Source organism: Ahaetulla prasina, chromosome 9, assembly GCF_028640845.1.
Source record: "Ahaetulla prasina isolate Xishuangbanna chromosome 9, ASM2864084v1, whole genome shotgun sequence".
NCBI classification, from domain to species: Eukaryota; Metazoa; Chordata; class Lepidosauria; order Squamata; family Colubridae; genus Ahaetulla; species Ahaetulla prasina.
In genome coordinates this window covers 1,569,369-1,587,272 of record NC_080547.1, presented here as the reverse complement: position 1 = coordinate 1,587,272, position 17,904 = coordinate 1,569,369, and the positions used below count along the sequence as shown (strand labels likewise).

The following is a 17,904-nucleotide window of genomic DNA, read 5'->3' as shown; positions in this document are numbered from 1 at the left end:
TTGGCCTTTGAACAATTTATCTCTGACCCATTTTTTGTTCCTATTTTTCTTTTTATTATCTTTAGTAAAATTTCCAGCAAGCTGATGAGTCTAGGAACAAATAGTCTTTTACTTACAATTTTTAGTGTCATCCTAACTTCCTTACCCTGTTGTGGGCAGAAGTGACTTTTGCCCCGTTTTACGATATTTCTTGCCACAGTTGATAAGTTTGGTGACTTCAAACACTTGGCAGTACAATCAGCTACGCCAAAAACACCTTTTAAATTCCATTCCCCTCACTCCCACCTGCAAACCCTTTTCAAATTCTCCTGCTCAGGTTATATACCAAGAGCTGTGGTGGCACAGTGGTCAGACTGCAGTACTGCAGGCTACTTCTGCTGACTGCCAGCTGACTGCAGTTTGGCAGTTCGAATCTCACCAGGTTCAAGGCTGACTCAGCCTTCCATCCTTCCAAGCTCGGTAAAATGAGGATCCAGATTGTTGGGGGCAAGAGGCTGACTCTGTAAACCGCTTAGAGAGGGCTGTAGAGCACTGTAAAGCAATATGTAAATCTAAGGGCTATTGCTATATTTGCTTTCTTTCAGCTCCCAACCCTCTCTCAAAATCTTTGGGTTTACGACTAGTTTTGTTGGGTGGGCTAACGGATGTTATTCTAAAGTCCTAATTCAGTTTATCTGCTTGATTTTGACTGATTCTCTTGTCGTCTTTGTGGCCCTGGCAGTTCTCAATAGAGTCCGTTTCAAAGGCTGTGAAAGCGTTGCTGATCTACTGACTCGGTCACCGTTACAACTTGGTCATCAAGCCACCTTGAGAAGCTGCGGCTAAACATTGTGGGTGAAGTTGGGGGTTGTTGGCCGTTCGTTCAGAGTTGGATTGAGGCAGGCTCGAGTGCCCGAATGGCAGGCAACCTTGAATTGCTTCTGCTGCCCATCCCGAGTTGCTGGAAACCCTCCACTTGTCTCACCTTGCAGGAGTTGGAGCTGGAAAACAAGCTTGATGGAGGAGAAACTGCATCGGATAGTGAGAATAAATCGGAGGCTGCTCCGGCTTCTTCGGCCGACGATACCCCTGAGGTCCTCAACAGAGCACTATCCCACCTGTCCTCAAGGTACCGTTTGTCAAGGTTCTAAGTAACACACCCATAGCAAACAGAACTCTGAGGCAAGTAAGTTCCTCGAAGAATGAGTTTATTGGACATATCATATTGGCACAGGCTGGTGAAAACAGACTGAATATTCCATGGTTTTCACGTAATTAAAAGTGAAAGTTTCTCCCCTTTCCCAAACAGTCAGTCACATGGTCCAATCAGGGTCTCATCTGGTTGCCTGGTGACATTGCTCCTCCTTTCTCTGGCCACCTGTGGGAATGTCCTTGGTTCCCAGGAGAATACAAACCCCAACTATCTCTATTCCCCCCTCCCTATCCCCCAGCTCCAGTGTGGAAACTCTTTTGGTCGCCACGATGTAAAAAAGATGCGGAGACTCTAGAAAGAGTGCAGAGAAGAGCAAGAAAGATGATTAGGGGACTGGAGGCTAAAACATATGAAGAACAGTTGCAGGAATTGGCTATGTCTAGTTTAATGAAAAGAAGGACTAGGAGAGACATGATAGCAGTGTTCCAATATCTCAGGGGTTGCCCCAAAGAAGAGGGAGTCAAGCTATTCTCCAAAGCACCTGAGGGTAGAACAAGAAGCAATGGGTGGAAACTGATCAAGGAAAGAAGCAACTCAGAACTAAGGAGAAATTTCCTGAGAGTTACAGTAGAACAATCAACCAGTGAAACAGCTTGTCTTCAGAAGTTGTGGGTGCTTCATCACTGGAGGCTTTTAAGAAGGGCCTCTGGTGGCTCAACGGACTAAGTCTGTCTGTTATTAACACAGCTGCTTGCGATTACTGCAAGTTCAAGTTCCACCAGGCCCAAGGTTGACTCAGCCTTCCATCCTTTATAAGGTAGGTAAAATGAGGACCCAGATTGTTGGGGGCAATTAAGTTGACTTTGTATATAATATACAAATGGATGAAGACTATTGCTTAACACATTGTAAGCCGCCCTGAGTCTTCGGAGAAGGGCGGGATATAAATTCAAATTAAAAAAAAAAAGATGTTGGATAACCATTTGTCTGAAGTGGTGTAGGGTTTCCTGGCTAAGCAGGGAGTTGGATTGGAAGAGCTCCAAGGTCTGTTATTCTATTTCTAAACCCTGAAGTCTCAAAATGGCCTCAGTCAAGTCAGCTTCAAGGTTGACAACCATGATACCAAAACATTCTTGAGTATTCCGGTAGGGGGGCTTATTATGAATTGCCTTTATCCTGCGGACGAAGAGCAGGTGCCAAAGTGACGGTAGCACAACTGCCATATTGTGTTTCAGGGATTGTCCCAGCTGAGTTCTGACTCACTTCCTGCCCCTGGACCATAAGCTAAGATCAGGATGGGGATCTTTTTCCCGAATGGCTTCGTCCAGGCGCTGACAGAAAACTTGTCTCCTCACTATCAAACCCAATGTAGAAGACATAATACGCTTGGTTTGCTTCATAGCTTACCAGGTGCTGCAAATACAACCAGTTTAGTTTGTCTGGTAACCATCATTAAGCAAACCAGGCTTTGTGAGCCAAGTGGGGTCTGCATTGGGGGGAAAACAAGCAACTTTAGATGATTTGAACCCCAAGTTGACATTCAGTGTATCTGGGGTTCTCTGGTTGTTACACCCTCGCTTAAAGATTTGTTCCTCAACACTGTGTGTGCACCACATTCTAAGACAGGATTTGCAGTTTGGTTTTACTCCGGATGTCAGGAATGGAGGTGGAAGACCCACAGGCCAAGCAAATACTCCTTGGGTGTAATCTAGCTATTGTCCACCTAACTTTGGAAAGGGCAGTCCAAATCTCTTACCAATGTTCAGCTAATCCCCTGCAGATCTCCTTCTGCCTTCTCTGGATTGGAAACTTGGACTGCATGTCCTTCATTTACGAGGATGTCTGTGTCCTCATAAATATTTATGAAGACATAAAGATAATTTAAAGACAGTTCAATTTGCATTTAAAGGCTGCTTGCTGGGTGAGCTCACTGTGTCTGCTGGGCTCAGCCGCTCAGATTCTTCAATCCTTCCACTCTTGAGCAGCATTTAGTCCGTCAGCTTCTGCAGGCAGACCCTCAGGGGACCCTCCTGTTCTGGCAGGAGAATCTGGTGCTTGAAGTAGCTGCCCTTTGCCTCTGCTAAAAATGTAACAAGAACACAAGAAGCTGATTAAAATTAAGTGTGGCATCGATAGGCACTTATGCAATACGTTGAATTATTTGATTAAAAAACAAATCTTTGAGTTTTATTGTTTGCAAATGTTAAAAGAAAAAAAACAGACAAGGAGGGACGGATTGTAGTCTTGTTTTGCTGTTGAAATCAGAGCTCAAGCTTGACTCAACCTCTCTTGCAGATGGAAGAACTGGTGGGTGAGGGGCATCCTAACGCTGGCCATGATTGTCTTCTTCTTCATCATCATCTACTTGGGACCCATGGTGTTGATGATGATCGTAAGTTCTTGCTGTGTCTGGGGAAAAACCTTCTCTCTCTCTGAGGGCTTTGGAGAAGTTCCTGTTGTGACCCAGGCCCAAGTAGGTAGTAGGAAACTCAGTCAATGTAAAAACAAACTAACTTTATTAGCACAGCTGAGAATTAATTCATTCTCAGCGTCGTCCAAACTAAATTAAAGCGAACTCCTCCCAACACAATTCCTCAGTCCTATCAACCCACCTTGGTCCAATTAGGCAAATTGCCAAAGGCCTTTCTTGGCAAAAGTTCAGAAGACGCTGATCCAAAACAAATGCAACAAGACAAAGCTATCAACATTGTTTTCCGGCAAAGAGTCCAAATGCCGTTGCTGGTCTTTTAAGCCTTATGGGAGGGGCCAATCATCTCTTGACCCTACTCCTGAGTCGTCCTCTTTGCTTGAGCTGCTCTTGCCTTCTGGTAGCTCTTCTCATGCATGCATTAGGAACAGATTCCTCCTGTTCCTCTGCCTCCCTACTATCAGCCTCTGGAGGCTCTAAAGTCCACAGATCACTCCCCGATGGCCCTGGCCCCACCTCTGCCTCTGACACAGAGCCCTCATCTGGGCCTTCCCCAGCCTCCAGGACTGGCCCATGTTCTTCCTCAGCCTCATTGCTGTCCATCTCTGTTGCCAGCTCTGCAGGCTGCTGGCAAACCACAACAGTTCCATTCTCCAGATGGATGGCTTGGATCTTGGGTTAGAAGGTAATCCAAATTGGGTGGGTGGGCTGGAATTGGAGGGAAGAGGGGCTGCACCCATGTCCAAGAGAGCCAAGTGGAAGGGACCATTTGCAACTAACTGTCTAGAATCCAAGTTACCTAATCAGCCTTTTGCTGTTTATTCCAAGCAGATTTTTAAAGTTCTCAAGCTTGTATTTAAAATTTCTTTTGTAAGAAGAACATTTACTCAATGCTCTCAAATTTGCCAATCCAAAGGTTTCTAAAAGCCGGAAAGCAATTAACAAGCAATTTTCAAAAGTAATTAGAAAAAGGAAATAGATCAGCTTTCAAAGGTACTGACCGGGGTTTGAGCCAGAAGGCAATTTCCTCATCTCCCAGCACTATAAATCTGCTGCTCTCTTGTGGTCCCTTCACGAGGAGCAGCTGTCTGGAGCACTTGAGGGCAATCTCAAGTCCTCGCCTTGTCCAGAGAGGCATTGCAAAGAACTGATCTACTCGCTAGCTCTTCATTTCACCGTAGTCCTCTTCAGTTCGCCATTTCTTCCCCAGAAATCTGGAGGGTTTTTATTTATTTGTATCTTGCCTTTTATTATTTTTACAAATAATTCAAGGGGAACATACCTTACACTTTCCTCCCGCTTTCCCCATGAGACGAGTCGGGCTGAGAGAGAACGATCGGCCCAGTCACCCAGTCCACTTTCATGCCTAACATGGGACTAGAACTCCCCGTCTCCTGGTGATTGACCCCAAGTCAGCCTTTCTTTCTAGCCTGGTTCCTTAACCACAAGACCAAACTGGTGGTTGTTAGGGTTTCAGTTCCCATCATCCCCAGTTAAGAGCAACTGTAGATAAGAGAAACTGATCCGAGCCACATCTCTGTTACGATTATACTCTCACCGGGCTAAAAGGTTTGGGGCTAAAAGATTCCCCACTCACCTATCTGAAGAAATTATCACTGCCAAGAAAATCGACAGTGTAAAATATCTTGCAGGTCATGTGTGTCCAGATCAAATGTTTCCATGAGATCATCACCATCGGCTACAACGTGTACCATTCTTATGAGCTGCCTTGGTTCAGGACACTGAGTTGGTAAGTGGGGGCAGAGCTGTTTATTCGTTTATGTGTCTGTTTGGCCTGGAGAAACTCCCACCAAGAATGACCCAATTGGTGAAAATATCAGCGTTCCAGAAAAAAACCCCAACTCCAAGTAAAAACTCTGAAGCAAGCATTTTGCAAAGTTCTATTTACTAGAATAATAACTTTTTGGATGACCACCTATTTAGACGATGCCTCTTAATACAGAAAATTCTTAAAGTGAATATAGTAAGAAAATCAGAGGTTTTTCTTTCGGGTGTCATGAAAAAAAGACTTGCGGGGGGGCGGGAATTCGGAACTTTGTTGTTATATATGTTGATGGCAGCAAGACTATGCACAGAAGTGGACGGTCACCTCGATCCCCACAATGGATGAATGGGTGCAAAAACTGATGGAGTTAGCAGAGATGGCTAAACTGACTGTTTTGATCAAAGGGAAAAAAAATACAAACACTTTTATTTCTACTTGAAAACCACTTCTGGACATTGCCCTTGAAGTGGGGGAAAATGAAACTTTGATTTTGGGTTTTACCGATTAAATCAGTGGTTCTCAACCTTTATAGTGCTGCGACCCCTTTAATACAGTTCCCCACAATGTGGCGACCCCTTTAATGCAATTCCCCATGATGTGGCGACCCCAACCGTAAAATTATTTTCGTTTTGAATTTATCCCGCCTGAAGCCGTATTGGCTAGCGATCTGAACTGCTTGCGATTGCCTTGAGAACGGAGGCATTAAAGCGGAGACTCCTCCCCTATTAAGTTTATCGCGCCTGAAGCCAGATTAGGCTGGCGATTGGGAGTGATTGCAGCTGGCTTGAGAGGGAGACATCAGAGCAAAGATTTCTCTCTTTTTTAATTCATCGCGCCTGAAGCCGAATTCGGCTAGCGATTTGAAGAGCCTGCAGCTGGTTTGTGGAGTCAACCATTGGAGCGCGATTCTTCGACTCGCAGGTATACTTCCCATATTTCCGATGGTCTTAGCCGACCCCTGGCAAATCATAATTTGACCCCCAACGGGGTCCCGACCCATAGGTTGAGAACCGCTGGATTAAATAGATTTGTTGTTATAGAAATGACTAGTTTATAGTATTATGTAAAAGTAAAAAGTTGAGGTTTGATACTGCCTTATTCTACTGCACCAAAGGGAGTCAGAAGTCAATGCCTTTCCCCCCCATTTTCCCTTCTCCTTCCCTGACTTATTTACTTTTGTATTTTCTTTGTGTGCTATATTATAAATTAATTTAAAAAATGTTTAAAAAAGAAAAAGAAAGTGTCTGTAAAAGAAAGCTAAGTGGGAATAGCAATAGCACTTAAGACTTATATACCGCTTCACAGTGTTTTACAGCCCTCTCTAAGCGGTTTACAGAGTCAGCCTCTTGCCCCCAACCATCTGGGTCCTCATTTGACCCACCTCGGAAGGACGGAAGGCCGAGTCAACCTTGAGCCGGTGAGATTTGAACTGCCAAATTGCAGGCAGCCGGCAGTCGGCAGAAGTAGCCTGCAGTACTGCACTCTAACCACTGCACACCAATGCCTTCAACACCTCCAAATCTACCACTGAGGAATTCCAATCGTCCCTTGGGGAAAAGCACTAGTAAGGCTCAATAAAAAAAGTCTGTCTATGTCTTTTTTAGGTACTTCCTGCTCTGCGTGAACTATTTCTTCTACGGCGAAACGGTGACAGATTATTTTTTCACTCTGGTCCAGAGGGAGGAGCCGTTACGCATCCTTAGCAAATATCACCGCTTCATTTCCTTCACCCTCTATTTAACAGGTAAGCCTTGGGATCTCTTGTTTGGGATTATGTAGGAGATGACCAGGTGGAGCCCCAGGAAGGGTCAAGCACATCACCGATTTGGACACTCTGTTCCAGGGGTGTCAAACTCGATTTCATTGAGTCAGGGTTTCATTGCATCAGGGTTGTATTTGACCTCAGGGGCCGGGTGGGTGTGGCCGGGGTAGGCGTGGCCAGCTCGGCATCACTCGTGTTGAGAGCACCCCCTCCCAGGCTCCATTTTCGGCTGCAACAGCCTCCTGCAGCATTCTGCCGAGCTCTGTTTCTCTGGCTGAGCGCTGCAGGAGGCTGTCGCAGCAGAAAACGGAGCTCGTGAAGGCTGTGCAGGGCCCTCCTGAGCTCCGTTTTCACTGGCAGAGGCACCGTGGGCCGGTCCTGTTTCCAGGGTGGCCCCACTGGCCAGATCTAAGCACCCTATGGGCCGGATGCAACTCACGGGTCTTGAATTTGACACTCTGGCTGTATACCCTGCTCCTTGTGGGTGAGCAGAGAAGAGGCGAACCGGCAGTTCCCCTTCAATCCCGTTTTCTTTCTTCTACTGCAGGTTTCTGCATGTTTGTGTTGAGCCTGGTGAAAAAGCATTATCGTCTTCAGTTTTACATGGTAAGATTAAGCGAATGGATTCCGTACTTTCAGAGTTTAATAGCCCACTCCTAGGGGGGGCGGGGGAGGCTGAGAGGGAGAGAGAGATGGAAACGGACACAAAATTGGCACCTGGAAACAACAACAAAACCCGTAGAGGTTTTGCCTGAGTGGAGAAACCCACAACTCCTGGGTTTCTAGATATTCTGAAAGCTTTCTTAGCATCTTTGATTCTCAAGCATCTCAACATTCAGGTCTCATAAATATCCTTCTTTTTTTCTTCTTCTTTATTTGCACTTCATATCTGTGCATTGTAGTCCATAGTACTTCAGTCTGTTAAACATGGACATCCAGTAAAGTAGGCTAACTAAGGAGTTACTTCAGGGGAGGGTTTGAAATTCAAATTCTTCCAATTTCTTAGAACTTTGTTTCTCATCCTTGGCAACTCTGAGATGAGACTTCAACTCATTTCATTTTAACTTGATGTCCTTAAAATTGTCAAAGTTGAGGAAAAAAACTGTCTTAGGAGGGAAGCAGATCAAAAATGTGCAGAGTGGATTCCCTTTAGCAAATAACTTCCTGGTCCTGAACTTTAATTATTTAGGTTTAGATTAATTATTTTAAAGAAAATTACTGCCTTTAGGGCTTCAGTCTCTCACCATAGAGTTAGGATGCAACTGCATTGCAAAGCCGAATGCAAAATTCATAGTAACAACCATCTATGACGAACTGATTTCAAAAACAGAAGTAAAGTAAGCAGTGTGGTTAGATGTAAAGTTTTGCAAGAGGGTTAAGCAGAGGCTGTCGGAGGATGTGGGAGAAAGGTCATGACCCGGCGTCAGAGTCTCACCTGTGTTATTCCATCATGAGAACCAATCTACAAGACAGTCCAAGACATCCTTGAGAAAGGGACATACATAGCTATGGGGTCACCACCAAGAAGGTCTGAAGAACTGTACCCCATCCTTGAAAGACTTACAGTAGTGGCCAAAATTGTGGAAACCTTTTGGGAAAAGTGCATTTTTGAGGTTTGATGGCTAACAACCCCACTTTTGGGGGGCAGTTTCCAGATAATCCTATTCCACTGCTGGAATGGCCTGGGAATAGCCCAGACCTTCACCCAATTGAAACTCTATGGAGCCGACTAAAGAAACTTGTTAGTCAGAAGCGACCCAGGAATAAAACCCAGTTAATAGAAGCCATCATTCAGTCTTGGTTTCACATTAGAACAACTGCAGAACTCAAAGACTTGGTTCACTCCATGGGAAGACATTGTATGGCTGTCATTCATTCTAAAAGTTACCCAATGAAGTATTCACTGACGTGGGGATAATTTTTGTATATCTCCTTTTTTCTACGTGTTTCACTTTTCTTCTTTATACGGTAACTGCTACTCTAATAGCAAATCCTTCATAAAAGTGATTGCATTACATTCTCGATTAAATTATCTTTCCATTGATATATAATTTTAGGGTATTACTCAAAAAAAAAGTGGTGTATTTTTTTTTTTATTCAAAAAGTTTTACAAAAATTTTTTTTCCCCTTTCCCCCCCACCTCCCCTCCCCCCTCCTTTCACAACCCCCTCCCCCCCGACTTCCCGGAACGAGCACAAGGTATAGTTAAAGATAAAACAAACATATGCTAAAAGTTTTTCGTCCCAACTTAATTATACCCCTACAATCATCAATTCCTAACTTCCCCCGAAAACAATCAAAAATAATACATCATAATCATTCAAAAACAGTCTGATAACTCTTAGTCTGATATCTACTTTGAATATAGTCAATCCATTTTTTCCATTCCTTTAAGTATCTTTCTTGCGTATTATCTTTCAAAAAGGCTGATATCTTCGCCATCTCAGCCAAATTGGCAACTTTCAATATCCATTCTTCTATTGTAGAAAAAAAAAAAAGTGGTGTTATTAGCTAGTTTTAGAAAATACACTTTTCCCAAAAGGTTTCTACAATTTTGGCCACTTCTGTAAATGTTTGGAAAAATGATATGATATGGTCTCCTGCCCTTTATGGTAAGAACCTGTATGGGTTCTTATCATACATAAAGGTAAGGTCTGAAAGTCCCTTGATAGGAAAGGGCTTTCCAGATTCTGGAAGTCCTTGTTGACTGCCGCATCTTCTGTGTATTTGTGCTTATCATGCCTTGATGCCTCTTCTGCAGGCAACCAATTGGTTGCTTTCCCCTGAAACTTGGACAAGCCTCTCCCTTAAATTGTGAAAGCACTTAAAACGGACTTTTGTTGCCACTCATGTCAGGAAGGTAAGGTTGGATGGAGGCAAAGTGTTCCTATGTTTTAAGGCAGTAATAAAATGGAATTGTTGACCAGGGTTCTGAAATGTTCAGGAGCTTTAGAAGCTGGTCAACTTTGATCGTATGACCATGGGGATGGCTATTACAGTTGTAAGTACGAGGACCAGTTGTAAGTCACCCTTTTTAGTGCTGTTGTAACTTTGAACGGTCACTAAATGAACTACTGTATCTTTCTGGGTTTTCTCACAAATACACAAATACTACAAAAAAACTTTTTGTCTTGAAAAAAGGAACACTGATGGGAGTTCGGTTGTACCCACCATCTCTCTCTCTTCTCTTCCCCCTTTTCTTTATCATATATATGCGCAGATATATAGATATAGATATAGATTTAAATTTATATACGGGCGTGTGTTTTCTTCGCATTTTGGCTCGTCTCCGAGAAATGTTTTCCTCTCCAAACTGGACTGCATGTTCTCTTTTTCTAGTTTGGCTGGACCCATGTGACTTTGCTAATAATTGTTACCCAGTCGCACCTCATCATTCACAACCTGTTTGAAGGAATGATCTGGTGAGTCAGCGCAGCGGGCGGGGTAAGGCGCCCCTCACCCCCACCCCTTGCTGGGGAGGATGGGCTTGGCAGCATCCCGTAGGAGAGACCTTGTGCATGTAGCTGCTGCATGATGGGTCCTACGGAGAGGAAGCCTTCCTGGGTCTCTGGCAGGTGGGAGTGGGGGGCATTAATGGGCCGGGGTCTTTGGGGCGCTTCCGATGTCCACAAAGCAGAAGATCCTGCTCGGTCTCAAAACTTCTCGGTGGGCTGCGCTCTTACTAAAGATGAGGAGATTGCTCCTTTGGGGGTCTTGAGCAGTAGCTGTTAGGCGGCATTAAGCCACAATCACGATTGCCTTGAAGCGTCTTCTGGAAGCTTTTCTCTCGCTTGAGCATGGTGTGAAAAGCACACATCAGACCTTTAAATGCTGAGTGCTTTTGAGCATTGCTATTTGGCAGTCCAGCTCTGATCATCGGGGAGGGAGGGAGGGGGTCAAAGCTTGATGGGTGTTTCTCGGTTCAGTCCTGGGTGAAGGAATGGCCATTTGAGTCTCTTTGAAACTGTTCTGGGGGGAGGGGGAGTCTTTTTTCAAACCACCTCTGTTATGTCTGCGCCCCCTGAGCTGGGCCTCCTGCCAGAAAGTGACTTGGACAGTGAGGGGGAAGGGCCGTCAGGACTTACCTCGGGAGCACCGGCTTCCCTGGCTCAGCTCCAGGAGCCAGAGGCAGGCCAGGTGGAAGAGATAACGAGGCCTCCGTCCCCTGACTCTTCGCCCCCCAGGCCATGCCTTCAGACCCAGCTGATGGCATCAGGCCTGGCTGGACCCTAGGTTTCGTAGGCAGGAGAGGAGGGAACAACAGAAGCAGGGGTGGGGCAGGCCTAGGAAGTGCTGAGTCATGGAGCCACACCCCACAGGATATAAAAGCAGCAAGGGCTGCTGTGCCTTTTCGTAGCAGGAAAATCAACTGATTAACTAAGAGCTGAAGTTTGTTCCTGGGTGACTCATCAGCGTCAAGGGAGATAACAGAGACACTTGGCAGACGCTCGCTCTTCTGCTGCCAGAGCTGATAGTGCCGGCTAATTAAGCCATCACTCAGACGGAGGCGAAGGGGGGACAGAATAAACTCTAGGTGCTTAGGTCTTGTGACCCAGGCCCAAGTAGGTAGTAATAAACTTAGTCCGTGGAAAAACAAACTTTATTCGAACAGCTGGGAATTACTTCATTCCCAGCATCGTTCAACTCAAAACAAATGCCTCCCAACACAAATTCCTCAGTTATCTCACAAACCGTAGTCCAATTAGGCAAACTGCCAAAAAGGCCCTTCCTGGCAAATGTCCAGAAGCCACAAAAACAAAGACGTAGAAGCAGAACATGGAGCAGAAGACGCAGCTACGTTGTTTTCCAGCAAAGAGCCCAAACGCCGTTGCTGTTTTTTTAAGCCTTATGGGAGGGGCCAATCATCTCTTGGCCCTACTCCCGAGTCGTCCTCTTTGCTTGAGCTGCTCTTGCCTTCTGGCAGCTCTTCTCATGCGTGCATTAGGAACAGGCTCCTCCTGTTCCTCTGCCTCACTACTATCAGCCTCTGGAGGCTACACCTCACTCCTTGATGGCCCTGGCCCCACCTCAGCCTCATCGCTGTCTGAGTCCATTGCCAGCTCTGTAGGCTGCTGATGGACCACAACATTAGGAACCTGCAAGGCACTTTTGCAACCTGGGGTCTTCCTTCAGCTGGAAGGGGCTCAACATAGCAGGTGCAAATGTTTCACTATGTCTGGGCAAACATCCACTTATGCTTTGCCAGTTCTCATTCTGGGATAGTTTGACACCCCCAACATTGCCCTCTCACACCTGTGCGAGAGCACCTATGGATCCGTCCATCCATTGACTGACCTAATTGCCAGTTTTCCCCCACGGATGCCACCTTGATTCTTAAAACCAGGCCTGCTAAGAGCAAAACTGCCCTCATGGTGGGTTTCGTTCAGGGCTCTCCAAACTTGGCAGCTTGAAGACCAGCAGCGTGCAGGACCCAAGAGAATACTTAGCCGACACCGTGGAATGAATTGCGTAGGTTTCACCAAAACTTCACATCCGAGAATGCTGGAGGCATTTTTAGATTATGAGGATTTTTGTTGTTGTTGTTGTTAATAAAGGTTTTCTGCTGACATTTTTCAAAAGTGTCTTGCCGTTTTTGTCACGGGATTCCCAGTGATTAAACAGGCCCTGCTTCGTCCTGACTTCATTTTTAGCGCCCTAAAAACAATGAATAGAAGTTGATTCATACCACTGGTGGTTGTTGTTTTTTTAAAAAAAGAATAAAAGGACAAGAAACCCATATACCAAAATAGACCTTGGCCTTTATTAAGAAAGAGAGCGTAACGATGATGTAATTTCTAAAGTAAGCTGTGCAGCAGCAAGAGAATTATTTCAAACTGGAACAATGAAACCAATATTAAAAAAGGGGCTTTTTACAAATGAAAAGGCACAGGCTCCTATATTGCTATTTAAGGTATATACAAGAAATGCAGGCGTAAATTAGAGCAGGATGGGCGGCTTTTCTTTTGTGGGTGTTTTAGCACCCTGGGGGTGTGTGTGCTGGTGATGGGTGCAGTCACGAGAGGGAGGGGGTTGGATATTTCTGCCTGTTGGTGGCGGAAGTTAGTGGAAATATTAATGATATTGAGCCTTGTCTTAATAAGTGAAGCATGTCCCAACTGAGAACTGCCAAATTTCAGAGCCGCTGGCTTCAAGGTTATAAAGATATTTATTTATATAAAATAAAATATTATTATATTTTTATAAAAGACAAATCGGTTTGTCTATGGAGATCCTCAGCCACCCAAGTCATGGTTGTCCCAAAGGTGCTTTTTTTAAATGAGGCAACTGGACTTTCTTGTTTTTTATTTTGAAGACGTTTTGCTTCTCATCCAAGGAGCTTTGTCAGTTCTGACTGGATGGTGGGGAATTTATATTCCATGCAGACAGCTGGTCATTTGCATCCTTTTAGAGGGTCATTGAGGCCATTTGCACGTTTATCTGTGTCCTCAGGGTCACCTGAGTGATGTATTAATGGCTCCTGTATTCTGCAATTTTTTCCTCTCTGGAAATCCATTTCTACTCCCACACCCTTCCAAGGCTGTTCATCCCAAATTGTATCGCTAAAAGTCTCCAAGTGCTTCTAAAAAAATGCAAATGACCATTCCATTCCCCACCATCCAGTCAGAGCTGAAGAAGCTTCTGGGATGAGAAGCGAAACGTCTTCAGAGTAAAACCAGAAAGTCCAGTTGCCTCTTTGCCTCTTTGGGACAAATAGCTTTGAGGAGTTAATAGGAAGCACCTTCCAAGGAAGTGGGTGGGGGTCAAAGCTCTTTAAGGCCCCTCGCTGGTTGTTTAGGGCAAATCCTCTTTCTATCCAAAACTACCGTCCCTGGCCTGGTATCCTCCAGAGCAGGGGTCTCCAACCTTGGCAACTTTAAGACTTGTGGACTTCAACTCCCAGAGTCCCTCAGCCAGCAAAGCTCTGGGAGTTGAAGTCCACAAGTCTTAAAGTTGCCAAGGTTGGAGACCCCTGCTCCAGAGGGGTTCAGTTTTTGAGTTCCCCAACCAGCATCGTCCAAGCGAAGAGTCCTTTTGGTTGGCAGTTCTATTATCCCGACTATGATTGAATCGGATTCTCCTTTCTCTTTTTACCCACCTCGGATGCTGTCTAGGTTTATTGTCCCGATTTCCTGCGTCATCTGCAATGACATCATGGCGTACATGTTTGGGTTCTTCTTCGGGCGCACCCCGCTGATTAAGGTTGGTTCCTATGTTGGGGTGCTTGGAACATCTGCAGGGGGCAGCCTTGGGCTCCAGTTAAGGCCAAAAGTCCTCCATGATCCACTCCAGCTGATGGGATAGAATAAGAATAATAAGAGTTTGAAAGGACCTTAGAGGCAGGGGTGAAATTCAAAATTTTTCCCTAACGATTCTTTTTTTTTTGTTTAAAAAAGTTTTATTTTAACATTCTTATCCAATAACATATCCAATAACATATTTAATGTACCATCATATACAATTAATCGGATCTGCCCGGTCACCACCCCCTTCCTTTTACTCTCCTTCTCTACCTTCTTCTACTTTCCACAACCATCCTCCCCCTCTCTTATCTACATCCTCTCCTCCTTCCTCCCTACTCCTTTCTTCTCCCTCTTCTATCCCTCTTCCTTCCTTTCCTCTTCCTCCTCTTCTCTTTCCTACCTCCTTCTCTCTTCTACTTCCTTCTTTCCCATCATTCTGAAGTGGTAGCCAGGCAGCTCCGATCTTACATTAATTATAAATCTTCAATCATCTTTGTACATTAACTATCAATCCCTTTTCTACCCCCTCCCCCTTTCTTCCCCTTCCTCCCCCCACCCCCCGGGACTTCCGAGAACCGAATACAGGGTATGAAACTAACAACAAAAATTAAAATATAGCACAAATCATAATCCATAATCATTCCTTAAAACCTCCACTCCCCTTCCAGAGACAAAGAAGATACTTTTCTTCCAATCCATTATATCTCAGACCATTCCACTCCTAGAGTTCTCAGAAATTTCCGATTGAGTTGGTGTTTGTTCTTGAATAAAGTACATAGTTTTTAATATCCAACCTTCATCCATCAATATCAAAACAACGTTCCATCTTCCAATATTCACCAAATGTTCTTCTAAAATGTCTTTCTTCCTTAAGCAGTCTCTCAAGAATACTTTAGGTGTGGCAGGGGAAGGATACTGCAAAATCCCCATTCCCACCCCACTCCTGGGGGAAGGACATTGCAAAATCTCCATTCCCACCCCACTCCAGGGGAAAAATACTGCAAAATCTCCATTCCCATCCCACTCCTGGGGGAAGGACATTGCAAAATCCCCATTCCCTCCCCGCTCCAGGGGAAAAATACTGCAAAATCTCCATTCCCACCCCACTCCTGGGGGAAGGACATTGCAAAATCTCCATTCTCTCCCCACTCTGGGGCCAGCCAGAGGTGGCATTTGCCAGTTCTCCGAACTACTCAAAATTTCTGCTACCAGTTCTCCAGAACATGCTGAATTTAACTCCTATACCCGTCGCCAGCTGCTCTTCCGAGTTCCATCACACGCGTGTGCACTAGACAGCTGGCCTGGCATGCATGTGCTCCGGCCAGCTTCTCTCTTCTGGGTTCTGGAGCACACATACACGCCGGCCAGCTGGTCTTTGGACAGATTTCTTTCCAGTATTGGAACACACAAAACTTCTGCAGGGAAGTTGTTCCCCCGGTTGATTGTTCCCAAGGCTGCTATCATGACTCCCCTAATCTTTCTATTCTGTTCTAGTTTTGGAAATCCTGCATGTTTCTGTCTTGAGCATCCTGCTTTCTTTCTTTCTCTCTCTCTCTCTCTCTTTCTATTTATTGATTTGTTCCTTCTTTTTTTTTTTTAACCTGCAGTTGTCCCCAAAGAAAACCTGGGAAGGGTTTATTGGAGGGTTTTTTGCCACGGTGGTGTTTGGTCTTTTGGTAAGTGATTGTTTGACTTTCATAAAGAACCGCACAATTGAGAGGGGAAAACGGGAAGAATTTGGTCGCTTCTATAAAGCACAGGTCTGTCCCTTAAGAGTGCAGAATCCGCCAAGAAATTCACAAGGAAAGGCTTATACAGACTGGGAAAGATAGGAGTAAACATTTTTTTTTTAAATTAAGTTTATCCCTTCTGGTTTTCATGTATACTAGTTTGATCTATTTTTAAGGCCCCCACGGCAGAAATTAACACTGTGATTCTTCTGTTCTTCTATCAATCCCCCACCAAGCTATCGTATCTGATGTCCGGATACAGATGTTTCGTATGTCCAGTCGAATTCAACAATGACACCAACAGCTTCACGGTGGACTGTGAACCTTCGGAGCTTTATCAACTGCAAGAATATAACATCCCACTGGTGCTTCAGTCTGTGATTGGCTGGGTAGGCCTTTCGATTCAGCTGCTCACTTTGCCCTGGCGGTGTCGCAGAATGGCTAAAATTTGTGTTCCTTTGCACATGCTGAAGGGTTGGGGGGGGGGCGGGATTATGGCCATCATATTGTATTTTAGGGGTGAAATTGATATGATCTCCATTTTGGTCCCTAAAACTTTCCAGCCCCTAAAGAGAACTTTGGGACAATATTTCTCATTTTAGAAGAGAGCTAAATGGTAAGACGTTACGCCTTTTGTACAAGTGTTTGTGTGTACATTTCTTAATATATTTTAATATATTAAGAATATATATAAATACATATAAAATATAAATATATTTAATATATTAACATATTCCTAATATATTTCTTAACTGCCCATCACCCTTTCACTCTTCAAATCTGCAACATTTGGATGAAAAGAATTGCTTCCCCCCCCCCCTTTTAACCCTGGTCTCATGCCCTTCACCTCTAAGCAGGCAAAAGAAGGAATTGTGGCTGTAGTTCAAGGGTTGCCCACCATCGTTCTGTTGCCAAAAGTGAAATTAGCTTGTGATGGTGCCAAAAATAAGATTCAGTCCATTGGTGTTTCATTGTTGACCACCAAGGTTGGGTCAGGACGGTGCAGGGCGCCAAATCTCATTATGGTTTGGAACGAGGGGTGAAATCTACTTACCTTCCTTACCAGTTCAGAAGTGGATGCGCCGCACACACATGTGCAGAAGGTAAAAAACACATTACTTCCTGGTTAAAACCAGGAAGTAATGACATCCAGGCGGGTGGGCGGATTGCTACCGGATCACGCGATCCGGTCCGAACTGGGAGCATTTCACCCCTGTTTGGAACCCAATTTTAGAGAATCTGCCAAAACTGAACTAAGGGATGGATGCAAACAGAGGCACTTAAGACATCTCCCAGAATCTAGGGTTGAGCTCCAGACCATATCGGTTTAATTTCTCCCATAAAGGAGCCTTTGGCCTTTCATTTGACTTCGGATAAAAATGGTCAAACTCCGAAGGTATGATTAATGACAAACACATCTCCTTGTAGGAGATGACCAGCCTGATCCGGAGGGAGGGGTCAAACGCGTCATCGGCCTTGAGTCCCTTTGTGCCCACAAGAAATCCAGCCCACTTTGAATTCCATTGATTCTTATCCACCGCCAGTTTGCTTGGACCGTTAGTTGTTCAGATTCTTGTAGAGAGCGTTAGCTTGCAATAAAACTATATTTTCATTTCAACTGCCTAGACTTCCGGTTTTCCCACGTTTGACACTCCTGTTGGCAGTTCATGAGCCCCAGTTGGCAAAGCAGGAGCTCATCTTGGGGAACTAATGAAAGCTGAGCCCCTGGTTGAGGAGGGGACAAGGCGGTTGGCATCCCTCTTCTCCCCTTCTTGCAGGTGTGAGGCATACCATTCACCTGCCCCATTTTCCTTATTTCCTTCTC

The 17,904-nt window shown here is 44.9% G+C and overlaps 1 protein-coding gene across 3 annotated transcripts in view; it reads left to right on the top strand.

Moving 5' to 3' along the window:
• CDS2 (CDP-diacylglycerol synthase 2) overlaps positions 1-17,904 on the top strand; it is a 37,022-nt gene that overhangs the window by 11,856 nt on the left and 7,262 nt on the right. For 2 of the 3 annotated variants that reach the window (XM_058194121.1, XM_058194122.1), the window contains 10 exons: positions 722-830; positions 972-1,108; positions 3,428-3,524; positions 5,213-5,310; positions 6,951-7,090; positions 7,656-7,714; positions 10,448-10,530; positions 14,221-14,308; positions 15,957-16,025; positions 16,316-16,468. In XM_058194121.1, coding sequence (XP_058050104.1) covers positions 3,468-3,524; positions 5,213-5,310; positions 6,951-7,090; positions 7,656-7,714; positions 10,448-10,530; positions 14,221-14,308; positions 15,957-16,025; positions 16,316-16,468 — 747 coding nt within the window. In that variant the 5' untranslated portion in view covers positions 722-830; positions 972-1,108; positions 3,428-3,467. The remainder of the gene's footprint in view (positions 1-721; positions 831-971; positions 1,109-3,427; positions 3,525-5,212; positions 5,311-6,950; positions 7,091-7,655; positions 7,715-10,447; positions 10,531-14,220; positions 14,309-15,956; positions 16,026-16,315; positions 16,469-17,904) is intronic. The other variant, XM_058194120.1, reaches the window with a different exon arrangement.